The sequence below is a fragment of the Podarcis bocagei genome (assembly GCF_964188305.1).
Source record: "Podarcis bocagei genome assembly, chromosome: 5".
In the NCBI taxonomy this organism is placed as follows: Eukaryota; Metazoa; Chordata; class Lepidosauria; order Squamata; family Lacertidae; genus Podarcis; species Podarcis bocagei.
Window position 1 is genome coordinate 50,270,228 of NC_138129.1, and position 13,586 is coordinate 50,283,813.

Genomic DNA, 13,586 nt, shown 5'->3' on the forward strand with positions numbered 1-13,586 from the left:
TTCTGTTGCATAGTTTGGGCCCAGCTCACTGCACAAAGTTTGTTGAGCATTCCACTCCTCTTGCAAAACATCCCTAAAGATATGCTTTACTTTTCATTTTATTGCAAGTTAGATGCACTAACCACGCAACATGAGATAATACAACTATTGGTAAGCCAATTTCCTAATGAATATTTACAAAGGCTACAGCAACTTTAATACGTTTAATGCTATTTCAAGACCTATAAATTTGGTCTCTAACTATGATTTTGCACACCCTGTACCACCACACCCTAATCTTGCACTTGAGTCATACACTCAATTTACTAGGAAGCATAGTTTTCAGTAGAACCAACTTCCAAACAAGTAACTTAGAACTATAACTTGGCCTGACAATATCATCCTACATCCAATATATAAACATACAAACCTTTTCCTTATTTTTGGCGGTTGAGTCACATTTGGCATTTTCAGGTTTCCTCAAGTGCACCCACTCCCCTCCTTGATCAAAGGTAATCACCGATTGGATGGAATTATCTGATTGAGAGGAGAAAATGTAAGTATTTGTGCAATAAATTCTATACAACATACTTACTCTCTGAGTAAAACCCAATGCAGTGCTAAGTCTCGCATTCCATCAGTGAAGGATTTTATTGTGAAATGGAACATTATCTCCCTCTCCTCCTCCTATATGCCCCCTAAATCTGTTCCATGGGTTTCCCCAACCCTCTAGATTATATTTGGGGAGGGTGTGGAGTAAGTGCTGAAGGTGGAGGGCGGGGAGAGCCCTGTGGCACAAGTGGAAATGTTTTCATTAATGGGATGCAAAGGTTGAATGCCACCTGCTATAATTAAAAAGTGGATGCTTTAATTCCCATGTCATGTAGCAACATTCCAAGCATTCAAAAACATTCCAAGCATTCTTGCAAAAGAGGACCAAACACTTTGAAAATAGAGTAAGACTGCAAACCACACTGCGCTATTGAGACTCATTGGGTTGGCTCCTGCAGCACACCGGCTGAGTTCAATGTCAGGTCATCAGCCATTATTTCAGGGACAACCTTTCCAGTATTCACAGTTTGATATTAAAGCTCCAGCCCCTGTGCAGATGTGTCATCTTTCTGCTTCAAATAAGACACTCCCAATTCCCATCTATAGGAACTGTCAGCCTTACAACACAGTTTAACATATGAGTTTGGCTTCCTTACTTCACTCAGACTGGAACTTCACTCAGCACAGGAACAGATCAATGTTGATTATTCCTATTAATTTCGTAAAAGCAGAATTGTGACCAGTACTGCAAGACAAGTGAACTTGTCCTCGACAAACTAAGACAGTAACATGATTGTTTCCTTTAGTCAAAACACCTATGAGAAAACCTAGCTTCAAAACAAGCTATTTCAAACAAATTAGCAAACATAAGCATTATGGATCTCCCAAATGGATCTCCCAGAAATGCCTCAATTCCATTTCACTGAAAAGTTTCAGCTACTTTCCTAACAGATTCCTCAATCTTCAATTACAGCCAATCTAAAATCCATCAGTCCCCATGACGCCATGCAGAAAGTGAGTACTTACCCTCCGAGAGCACACTAGTGATGTAGATGCCTCGCAAGGAGGTCACATTGGTGAAGTCCGTCTCTCCCCCTGTGGTGGTATAGAGATGCCTTTCTAGGGACTTCGAATATATGATGCCTTGGTCATCAGAGGTGTAAATTGTCCCATACCCAGTATCTGCAAGAAAAACAACAGTTGCAGGGAGGGGGTCCTTCCAAAGAGTCCCTAAGGAACGGGGCTCTCATCTCAGTATTATCAACATTACCATTAATTTGAGATTACCAGGTCTAGAAAGCTGGTAGACCTATGCTTATGTCAATTTTGAAGCTGCCTAAAACTATTACAATAAACTGGATTGGGAAATAAATGAGGACTATATGAAACAAATGAACAGGGCCATAGGGTTCTTGACAGAACAAGGGTGAGAACAGCGGGGAGACACCAGGATCTCAAGTATGTGGATGCAACTACAACTGTCCTTCCCTAAGGGATGATCCGGTAGTCTTTTCACCAAGTGTATGATTCAAATGCTTTACCATTATGAGCGCATATATGTTATTTCAAGGATTAACCTTAGGCGCCTATATGCTATACTGTTCATCTTCACATTTTAAGAGCTGGTTCTCTTCATGAACCATACAAAGTTTTGCTACTCACATCAAATGCATGTTGAAATTCAGATCTTTTTAAGATTTTTAAGAACACACTACACCAAACTCCCTTCTCTCACCTCCAGGCTCATCTACATGCATGAACACCATGTCATCATTAGCTGCCAAGATAGAGTAAAACTGCTCTTGTCCAACTGAAGGAAGTTGTGCCATGTTCCAGGTTTCTCCATGATCCAGTGACACATGGATTCGTCTTGTATTGCCCTAGTGAAGGCAATGATAGTGTTGCTGAATTACTACCACATCCTAGATACTATTGGTGTTTATATAGGAGGTTATTCCATGACGGATACCAGAAATTCACACTACATTGATAGTATACTAAATAAATAATCCCCTGCGATAACTCCCTTATTTATCGACCTGATACTATATATTGGGATGGGAGCTATAGGGGCACTTCCTCAGTGAATAGTGAACTGTTATCTTTATTAAGGAGTGAAATTCCTGAGTGGAATTTAACATCAAGCTCTTCCAGTTGTTCCATCTGTACAGGCATTCCATGTTGCCATTTCTGCACTGTTTGAGGGTTTATCCTAACATCCCACCAAGCAAATTTTGGGGGGCACAGGAGTGGAGGGAGGGAAGCTCCGTTGCACAAGTATAAATTCTTGCACAGGGTTTCTGCTGACAGGGCTGTTTACCTTGCCCAATTTTTTTAACTGAAAAATCAGTGGTGCTAAACCTTGGCCTGGATGCTGATCAGTCAGCCACTTCTGGCCACTTCTACAGCTGGAGAGTTGGCCAAGGATGAAAATGGCCCTCAGACTAGAAAAAGCCACTTGCATTAAAAATGAACTCATATACATCAACATTCTTCAAACACTGGTTCCTTTGCTTTCTGTCATAGAGGGGTGGGACCCACTACAAACTAAACTCTTGGGGCCTATGGAAATAGAAAAAGAGAACAGTGAATTTCCTACCTTTTCTGTCATCACAGATGCAAAGAGGAAGCGTCCTCCAAGACCAAAGGAGTAGATTTTGCTTCCTATAGTCTTGAATGTCTTCCCAAAGTCTTTGGTCCTTTTCAGCTCAAGTAACCCAAGATCAGCTTCTTGTGAAAGAGGAAGTATATGAACATTGTCCCGATTAGAGAGATAGAGAAGCCCTCTTCATGAAAGCCCTCTTCAGCAAAGAGACTTCATCCATTGAAGGGGTTGCAAGGCCACTGCCCCATGAGCCTGTGGTTTCCCATCCCTAACCCCCCCCCCCCAATGTCCCTGAAATGTCAATTAGCCTGGAAATCTGCAAAAGAAAAGTCTAATTGCATAGGCTACTCTTCTGCAGGCACCCATGGTCAAACATGCAGGGGGTAGGCCTTTGGGGCTGGACTCTGCAACTGCTTCAACATGTAGTGCCCCTTTCATATGAGTAATGTGTGAAAGGTGCTATAGAGCAAATGGGGGGGGGGGGGAACAGCTTCAAAGTCCTCATTCTTTAAAGCAGGGCCATGCTAGGTGCTGGCTAGCCTGAACAGTGCTGATCATTTTTAACACATAGGTATGCTGCTCTTCGGTTTAGCAGAACTCCAAGGATGGCTCATAATAATAATAATGCACAGTATCAAAATACAAAATAAAACTCAACATAACCCAACATAACCCAAAATTTGAGCAACACCATCAGAATAATCAGTAAAAATAACTGATTAAAGCCATCCAGCTTACATTAGGGCCTCTGGTGAAGATTGTGTTATTTAAGCATGCTCAGTGAGAGAAGTGGTGTCTGTTACACACTGTGTTCCCAAGCTGTTTAAAATGGGTGAGAACCAGCACTTGAAGCCATCTTCAGAAATGGACTGTCCACAAGTGAGTTGTTAAACAACTAATATGTATCATTATTACTTGTACTTGGGAATACTTACTACAAGAGCCATTCAGGAATGTGGTGAAGAAAATGGTCATGCCAGAGCCCCTGGAAAAAGTCAAGGGGAAGGACACTGAGAGCAAAGTCCTGAGAGCAAAGAAGCTAGCTAATTCAACAACTGGCAACAGAGAGCCACTTAATTGGAAAAGTCAGGGATGAAATCTGGGACCCTCTATACAGAAGGCAGTTGCTCTACTGCCAAGCTATTGGATCTACTCTCCAAATAGCCCTAGTACCCTTAAGGTGAAAATGATCCAAAGCTGGAAAATTTAACACACAGCTACCAAGTTGCCCCTTTATATAGAGCTCTTCCTGCATATGCAAAGTGTTCAAGTAGTGCAAACATCAGTGTATGCAGAAGGCATTACAGCAACTTTTCCAAAAAAGCACACAATACAAACATGACCACAAGAAGGGCTATTAGGGACCAAGAGAATTTCATCCCAAAGAGAGTTATCTTTCTGTTTTTGCAAGCAGCCAGCTCTAGTGTAATCAAGAGAACATTAAACTACTAACTCTCCCTGGGGAACATGTTTGTTTTTCAGCTGCTCACCATTTGGCCAGGCAAACATCTTTGTGTATTTCTTTCCATTTCTCACCAAAGGTCTTAGATACCCACAGGCTGCCCTGAAAACATTAAGAAAGGATTATTCATCATCTGCTTAGCATTTTCAAGTCTGAGCTAAAAATATTCATTAAAAAATATTTTAGCCCAGATTTCCATTGAAAATGCTCAAGGTGGTTTACAATCCAACCAACATATTAAAAAATAAAATGTAAAATAATCAGTAAGGCAGAGAAAACATATCTAACATATCACAGAGAATAAGATTAGCAATTTGGTAGACCAATTTTTTGCCGGAAGATACATCTTTGCACAGCAGTGGAACACCATCAGAGAAGGGTCAAGATGTGACTCCCCTTTAGAGAGTAACTGAAGTGTTGGTGAGCCCACAGAGAAGGCTCAATTGTGTGCAGCCAAGCACAACTCAGATGTTGGTGAGACATGGAAGAGAACCTCCATAAAAGATTTTAAGGGCAGGAAAGCTCATATGGGAGAGGACAATCTTTTAAACATCCTAGTGTCAAATCATTTAGGACTTTAAAGTTCATTATCAACACTTTGAATTGGGGCCAGAAACACAACAGAAGGCAGTAACAGTCTGGACACAGTTTCTTGACCAGCTGAGGCTTCCGTACTTCAGTTCTACCACTGAGTCAGACTGTATCTCTTAAAGCAGCTTGATTCACCTATATACAGAATCTCATAGTCCTGTTAGAAAAGAACTTCATGCAACCAATGCAATGAGTTTCATTTAAAATATACCACACACTTTCATTATGTAACACAGCACTTAGGGCAAAGCAGTAACTATGACCATACAACTGCTGTATTGATGAGACAGGAACTATGACGCTGCCAATTATTACCACAAGGGGTCACACAAGAGCCAAGCCCTCCTGCCCACCCACCCAAACATACATTAAGAGTCTCTCCAGACTGGAGCTTTTTAGTTGGTGAATTCTGCAACATGTCACTGATGCAACAATTGTGGTGGATTGATACTGGACCATCCATCATTCCACTTTATTAGTTGTTCTGCAATGCTTCCCCAGTATTACGCCATTATTGCTGTTTGGAGCAGTACTCTTGCGCTACAGTACCATAAAAGCAGGACAAAAACTAAAGCAAAACATTTGGGGTATAAAAGGTTACAAGGATTTCAACAGGACATTATGGGATAAGCTGAAAATGAAGCAGTGTACCCACTCTAGAACTTTTTCAGGTTTAAACAGTATTGAAAGTGGGATCAGGAATAACAGCCCCAATACCATTGTAAGTCCAAATCATCATGAATGCATAATAAAAAGGATGTCTGGAGGAGCCCTAAATGGCTTCTTGGAGCCTAGATTCAGTGCCTAAATTATACCAGTGAATAAGTGAACCAACAGCTCTATTCTTCCCAAATCCTTACCTCAATACTGAGGGCCAACAACAGATCAGAATTCTGAGGGTGATAAATTATTTGAGTTGAAGGATGGAAAGGAATATCTGTCAACTGGAAGTTCTTAGCAAAATCAGATGATCGAAATATTCTTCCTGTATGGTATGGTCTAGGTCTGTCCCCCGTCAGTATCACCTAGTCAGAAAAATAAAGATCAGTGTCCCTTCTCAACATATCTGTGCTTCTAGTTTATCACAAATAAAGAAGTCACCTGAAGCTATTTGAAACATTGCAGTTTTGAAGTTGGCAGAAACCAGAATAAAAATCCCAACTGTGTGGGAGAACAGAAATCCTCACAGTGTTTCTTGTGCTTATGATCCTTGTGCAAGTTTGCTGTGCAAATTAGTGCAAAGGGACTGCTTCACTAGGATATGAGTGCTTAGCTGAACTCCATTTTTTTTAATACAATCTAAAAGGATGTAACATTTTTTCTCACATCCATCTGGAAGTCATGTGGGAATAAACCAAACCCATAAAGACCAAAGGAAACAGTGATGACCTGAATAAAACCAATAATGTTGGTGTAAACATTATTTCTGTTTCGGCAGCAAACTAACGAGTCCAGAAAAAGTAGTAGAAACCCTATAAACCACCACCAACCATTTGACTATTAGAAATATGTCTTATGCAACCTGCTTTAGGATCAAACTTTGTAAAGTGCACTACAGAATGTTCTGCCAAGGAAACTGAGCTGCTCTGAGGACGAGACTTTGTGAAAATCACGCAGCCATGCCTAGAACACTGTGTGATTGCGTAGGTACTGTAACAGTTTGATTTAATCTACAATCAGGTAAACTGGAAAAAGCAGGTAATGGCTCCAACATGCAACCAGGAAGCATCAAGCAGGATGCTATTCCTCAAGTTCATATAGCAAGTCAGTGGAGAGTAGGGTGGATAGGTAGGTAGGTAGAGATTTTGTGGCAGAAATCCGTATTCCATAGATATGATATGATATGGACAACTAGGCTATATTGTGCAACACTGTAAACTTGTTAAGCAGCTGGAGAAATAGGAACAAAGCCCATATCCTACCTTCCCCGAATTTTCTGGTCCAATGGCCATTCCAAATTCTGTCCGGATGAAAGTGTTGTTAATGAGATCCGTAATGTCTACAAAAGTTTTCCCATAGTCTTCACTACAGTGCAAAAAAAAAAAAAAAAGACATTGTAAGTGTAAAAGCTCCTCAGTACAGGATAGTTTTGCAGATGCAGCCATTTGTGTCTGGAGGCCTCTTAAAACAATAGAACACACCAAAAAAATGATAGAAGGAACCAAACCATTTTATGGTCACCCTGTGGAGGTCACTTAACAGCCCTCGTAACCTTTGTTTCAATAATGTGGTGAGCCTATGTTTGTAGTAAAGTTTCTGACACTCGCAAAGTTGTTGAGATTTTTAAAGAATTTTTCACCCAAACACCAGGACCATAGTACCATACTGCAGGGGCGCCGACTTATAAAAAATATTGGGGGAGCCCATACCGGGGTCCTGCCGCTGGTTCGCTCGGGTAGCCGGGAGAACGCAGTTCGAGGTGGCGGTGTTGGGGAGAGACCCTCACTCAGGGCGCCATGAGACTTGGCGGCCGGCGGCCTATCTGGGGGGTTTTGGAGTGTATTTCGGCGGAGCGATTGGGGAGGAGGGAGCTTGTTGCCGGATTCTTCAGCTGGGCCGGAGATCCGCTGCTGGGGGGTCCCTGGGCCGAGTTGTGAGCACGGCCTGCTGAAGGGAGATCCAGCCGATTGCGCGACGGGGACGGCCGGGGCTCTCCGGCTAGGGCGCGCGGCCGGCTGGCTGGCTGGCTGGCGAGGGAGCAGGTGGGGAGGAAGCGGGGAATGATTTCTTCACGTTGCAGTTGAGACGGCTTGGCGATCCTTCAGCGTCCCCCTTCGGATCTGCGCAAGGAGACAGTGTGGTTTGGGGAGCCCGGGCGAGGTAAGGTCTCCCGAGAAGAAGGCTGAACCTCAGGCGACCAGAGATCTCTCTCGGGCTCCTTGCTAGTTTAGCACCAAGTAAAAATCGTTTTATTTTTGTTTATTTTTAACAGAAAAAAGCGTGGCCAGCTTCCCTTGCTTTCCGTTTCGGCTAGTGGGATGCTGACGTCCTCCGGGCTCTGCGGGCAGAAGCTGACGACGCCCCGTGACGAAAACACGGCTGGGGAGGCCGGCTTCCAATGGAAAGCTAGACAAGCCCAGCTTGGCAAGCGCCTCCGGAGCTCCTGCTCTCCACACCCACCACCAAAGGAGCCAACTTCTAGGGGCCGAAGTCCTGTTGCGCCCCCATAACATATTTGAGGTGGCGAGGCTCTCCCAAAGTTGATGAGCATTGCCATTCAAATGGCGTACATGCGCTGCATCTTGTGATCGGTTATGTGGAGCGGGACTTTCCTGCTCTCCCCCCCTCCACGTTTAATTCAAGTTGGCACCCCTGCCCCCCACCCCAAGAGAAGACCTCACTCTTATCCGACCCGGGGAAGCGAAAGGGGGGCTGTTGCGCCGCGTCTGCCGCTCGCCTGACAGCAGCAACGTCTCCCTTCCAAGCGCCGCCCTCAACGCGGAAATGCGTGCAGCGGATACGTGCAAGCGAGCTCTCCAGTTCAGGCTGCCCGCTACTCGCAGCCTTGCCCCGATAGGGCCGCTCTCGGCCCGCCTCCCTTCCCTCCCCTTCACCGGCGGAGACCGGTTTGGGCCGAAAAGAAGCCGCCCGCTCCCTCTGCGCCACGCACACCTGTTCCCCGGCAGCGCAGCAGGCCGAAAGCGAAGTGGCTTTAGCTGCAGCCCCGTTTAAAACAAACAAAAACGCTGAGCGGCTTCCTGATTGGCTGCACGGTCGGGTCAGATGGTGGTGCGTGTTTTCCACCTAGCAATTTCTTCTTTGACGTTTCGAATGGAAACAGAAGGGGAGGAGAGACAGTGGCTGGAGGAGGAGAAAAGGGGATGGCCGTGGGGTGTGATGATGATGATGATGATGATGATGGGGGGGGGGAAGAGTGCAGAGCGATATCCTTCTAAAGCTCTTTTTTTCCTCTTCCTCCTCCCCTTCACTGAAACATGGTGTGGTCCAAACCGGCGGCGGCGCTCTGCTGGAGGGGCGCCTGAGATTATTGGGGGGGCAGAGCCCCCCAAACGAATTTTTGAGGGGGCTCGGGCCCCCTCAGGCCCCATGGAGTCGGCGCCTATGCCATACTGTGGGCTTGCCATATTTCATAAAGTAAAAATCTAGGCACAAAAATTGTTGAGCTTCGGGAAAATCGCAAAAACAACAATGCTGATATGGGTTGCCATACCCCGGATTTTCTGCCTGGACCCTGCTTCCGCCTGCAGTGTTCCAGGTATGTCTGGGATATTCCAGATGTATGGCAACCCTACCATAGTAGCAACATCTGAACATGTAAAAACTAATACAGGATACCTGTGAAACAGGCAGGACAGCTTCTTCAGATGATCACAGTGATCTGGTTGGTGCACAAGGCAGTTCTTAAAGTAACCTGGTACTAGGCCATTTAAGGCTATGTACACTAAAAAATAGTATCTTGTACCTAGCTGGAAAATGTACTGGTGGCCAGTACAGGGCTTTCAGCACTGTTGTAATACACTAGTGCAGAGCTGTTCTGCCCAAAAGCTGGGCTGCACTAGCTGTAATTTCCAAACCAACCTCTGGGGTATGCCCACATGCAGTGCACTGCAATAGTGCAGTCCAGAGGTTACCAAATCATGCACCACTGTGGCCAAGCTATCCCTGTCCCAGAACAGCCATACCTAGCATACTAGCTGAAGCTGAAAAAAGGTACTTGGTCTTTAATTAGCTAGAACATTGCTGCTTATGCTCTGTTTTTTAAGGTAACCTATTACTTTCCCTACTCACTTTATATTGAATGTTTTAACACAACTCATCAAAATGGACACCTGCACTTCCTCCTTGAACTTTGGTTTGTAAACCATCTCCCCAGGGCCAGCTGCCCATGTTTACAGCTCTCTGGCAACTTGTAAGAGAGTTAAACAGGAACGCGTCTGAGGTAGTGATGTAAAGCACTTCCAGCTTCAAAGCCAGGGAATCAATGGAGGTGGAAGGGTGATCATTTATTAAAGGGAAGCCCCTCAGCAGAGAAAGTTGCTTGTTTATCGACAGCCAGTTACTAAAAATCCACAAAACAGCATTCAGTCTAAAAGGAGGAAACACTAGTGAAAGTAATCATGTGCTAGGAAACACCCAAGAGGGCAGGATGGACTTCGCCTGGCATCCACAAGAAAACAAAGGCAGGGCCAGGTAAATATTCCAAGGGAGGGACTTGTTCAGTGTGAAGCTCCTTGCTCTATATAGTAGCCATAATGTACAAACTAACCCTACGAATTCCACATGTAACCAGCCAAGACTCCCATAAGAAGTCTTGGCCTCTTGCAAGACTAACTCTACCCAGCCATGCTATCCCTACACTTTCAGAAGCCTCGAGTTAGAGACCTGCACATGGCAAAGGGTGCCTAATTTTTTTCTAAACTAATAACAAAGGCTAGAGTTTTTCCCAGTTCTCTTTCTCAGGATACCTGGCATTTTAAATTTGTCACACTTTGCATATGTGATCCATTTTTTAAGCAGGGTCACTTGTAAGCCTATTCCAGCTGTCGAAATGGGCAGCAAAATTTGGTGAGTGCCTGAACTTCTCAGCTGCCCTTTACCTTTCCCAATGCGCCTGGGAAAAATGGTGCCACCACTGCACACCACTCTTAGCAGATGCTACTCCTAGCCAAAGGGAATTGCTCTTAAGACTTGCTGTCTGTGGTGCAACTGATTTTCTCCAGCTGCTAAAAAAGAGAAGCTCAGCCACACCAAAGAAACAAGGAAGGAAACATCTGTCTGGCTTCTGTCTGGCAAGGAACCACACCTAAAGAAAGTGCAGTTTGGACTGTGGTTCACACAAGCTCTATCCCAACAGGAAGCATGGGGAAAGATAAGAGAGGTGAACTTTTCAAACCCTCTCAAGCTTCTTGACACCAGTAGCAGCAGTCAGTAAGGAGCTTACTCCTGTAGGATTTCCAACAGGCCGGCAGAAGGGGGATGGCTTACTTACAGTCCCTTAAGGCAAGCTAGATAATAAAGTACCATATCCATTGTTTAAAAGGCAGAGATAACTACCTCTGACAAAGAATACACCACTTAGTATATGACTTATTATTAAACCAGCAAATCCCTCCATGATTGCTCCTGGGCTTTTGGTCAGCTTGTGCCTCTTTACATGTCAGAAAGTTAGACTCTCCCCAAGACAGGATAGACCTCAGGATGCAACACTGACCACTTATTCAACCTGCTGTTCATCACTGGCTTTGTAAAGAGGGTGACCTATCACTAGTTTAGAAGCTCTGTCCCTAACCACTGTACATAGGCAATGTGAGGCTGCTCACAAATCCTCATATATAAGAATCAACAGCAAGCTCTTGGGCTTCATTACAATGTGCATTTCAGTTCATAGACATTCACAACACAATGCTCTCACCTTCTGTAGAGCTTAGACTGCCCGAAACTCATGATTACCAGAGGTATCTGAAATGTGGTCAACACAAGAATAACCTGGAAAGAGAGAAACCTGTTAGCAACAATAGTCTGAGAACAACAGCCAGCATGCACACTGTCTAAAAGCCAGGTAACCATCACATCCCAATAAGGACAAATTCACATATTTGGGGGTACATCGCTGAGCTAACACAAGTTTATGATTTTAACTGGGTTTATTTTGGCATGTTGGGTTGCTGTCATGCATATTTCATCACACGTACAAATCACAACACATTTTTAAAAAATGTTTCAGAAACATTATAAACTTGTGGGGAAGGATTTATAAAGGTCAGCTGAATACACCAACATTCACTAGAATTCATTTTGCTTTTTTTTTAATGCTATGTCTTATCTTTGCAACTTCTTTTATTCTGTTTGATGACATTTTAGAAAAGCTACTTCTTAACAAAGTCACCCGTGCTTTGACATCCTAGCTTGAAGTGTCAAGGTGTTTTTTCCCTAAGAGAGAAAAACTTGCTTAATCCCTGGTATACATAATTGGCCTGACACAGGTTTCTTAGTTAATAGCTAATAGCTCAGAACAATATAAAATAGCTAATCTCTACAGAACAATATAAAATAAAAGATGTTACTTTAGCCCAAAATTGTACCATAATCCCTTTGTATATCAGCAGCCTGGTAAACCTGGTAAGTTAGGGCACATCATATTGCATTTTGGAATTATCACACGTTGTCATAAAATTGGATTCCGAATCCAATTTTATCTTGCTCTTATCGTGTTTCTCTAAGACTGCCATCCTAACCCCATTTACCTGGAATTAAGCCCCAATGAATTCAATAGGAAATACTTCTGAGTAGCCATGACTGGCATTGCACTGTTAGCCATTAGGCAAGAAGCAGAAACAGCTAAACTCTAACCAGAAGAGGAAGTTTGCTGATAAATAGTTTACTTTAAAAAAAATAATGGAGGCAGGGGTGAGTCTTAAGAGATGGACTGCTGGACCACTCCGGCAGTTCAGCTGAGATATTAGTTCTATTACGCTTCCTTCTCCCTCAACTGACACCTGGTATCAGCCATGCAACAGGATGCAGCAGAGGGAGAAATGGGAAGCAGAAACCAACAATATCTATATAGTGCAATTCTTCAGTGTGCCTGGAACATTGGTTGTTGCTTACACTTTCAAAGAGAGATGCATTTCTCTGTGCCGGATGTGAAGAAAGAGGCGGTGAGTACTTCCTCCTCCTGTCAAGACTTCAGTATTGAAGCAATTCTCACCTCAAGTCTGGATGGGCAGTTAGACACTTCTTACCAAATCCAGAGTGAGTCACCCAATATACACAACACCTACACTGTGTCCCTTCTTCCTTGGCCATGAGTAGGAAGGTAATAGCTAAAAGAAGAACCCAAATGGTTTGCAACACTTACATCTGAAGAGGATCATTATTCATGACCCATCAAATAGGAACAACCCTACTTTTCCATGTGGGAACATTAAAGTAAAACTATCCATTATTGGGAGTACTGAGTCATGCACTTGGAGGAATTATTATTTCACGTGTTGTGCTTTTGTTCCTTTCGAAATAAATATTTAAAAATCCGTTCAACCTATCTGTATTACTTACCCCAGTGCTGTCACCAATCCAGGATAGAGTCACTGAGCCACTGAGATCATTGAAGACACGCTGTAAAGGCAATTAGAAATATAATTCAGTCCTCTAGTCTTCCATCCAGTGCCAGAAAGGAAACAGTCTCTCCCAATTTCCCCTTCACTCTAATCATGGTAACAAGCAGTTCCTGGACACAAATTCAGGATCTTTATAATCACATTGCCTCATATGTGCCCTATTTGAAAAATAATAGCTTACTGAGCTTCGGGGAACACATCATACAACCCAGAAGCTGATCCAACAGCATCTTTGTACTACTATGGTTCAGATTTAATTTCCTATGCAAGGGTTTGAGTGGATGAAATTCTCACTGTTATGTACTAAAGTTCTCACCCT

At 43.6% G+C, this 13,586-nt stretch overlaps 1 protein-coding gene across 2 annotated transcripts in view; it reads right to left on the reverse strand.

The window, feature by feature from the left end:
- Nucleotides 1-13,586, reverse strand: part of SORT1 (sortilin 1) — a 53,634-nt gene that overhangs the window by 13,733 nt on the left and 26,315 nt on the right. The window contains exons 2-11 of one of the 2 annotated variants that reach the window (XM_081194164.1): nucleotides 13,206-13,265; nucleotides 11,563-11,636; nucleotides 7,112-7,214; nucleotides 6,050-6,214; nucleotides 4,627-4,700; nucleotides 4,072-4,121; nucleotides 3,131-3,258; nucleotides 2,267-2,411; nucleotides 1,558-1,713; nucleotides 410-516 (exon numbers count right to left, since the gene is read on the reverse strand). In XM_081194164.1, the coding sequence (XP_081050290.1) occupies nucleotides 410-516; nucleotides 1,558-1,713; nucleotides 2,267-2,411; nucleotides 3,131-3,258; nucleotides 4,072-4,121; nucleotides 4,627-4,700; nucleotides 6,050-6,214; nucleotides 7,112-7,214; nucleotides 11,563-11,636; nucleotides 13,206-13,265 (1,062 nt within the window). Of the gene's footprint in view, nucleotides 1-409; nucleotides 517-1,557; nucleotides 1,714-2,266; nucleotides 2,412-3,130; nucleotides 3,262-4,071; nucleotides 4,122-4,626; nucleotides 4,701-6,049; nucleotides 6,215-7,111; nucleotides 7,215-11,562; nucleotides 11,637-13,205; nucleotides 13,266-13,586 lie in introns of both variants that reach the window. The other variant, XM_081194165.1, reaches the window with a different exon arrangement.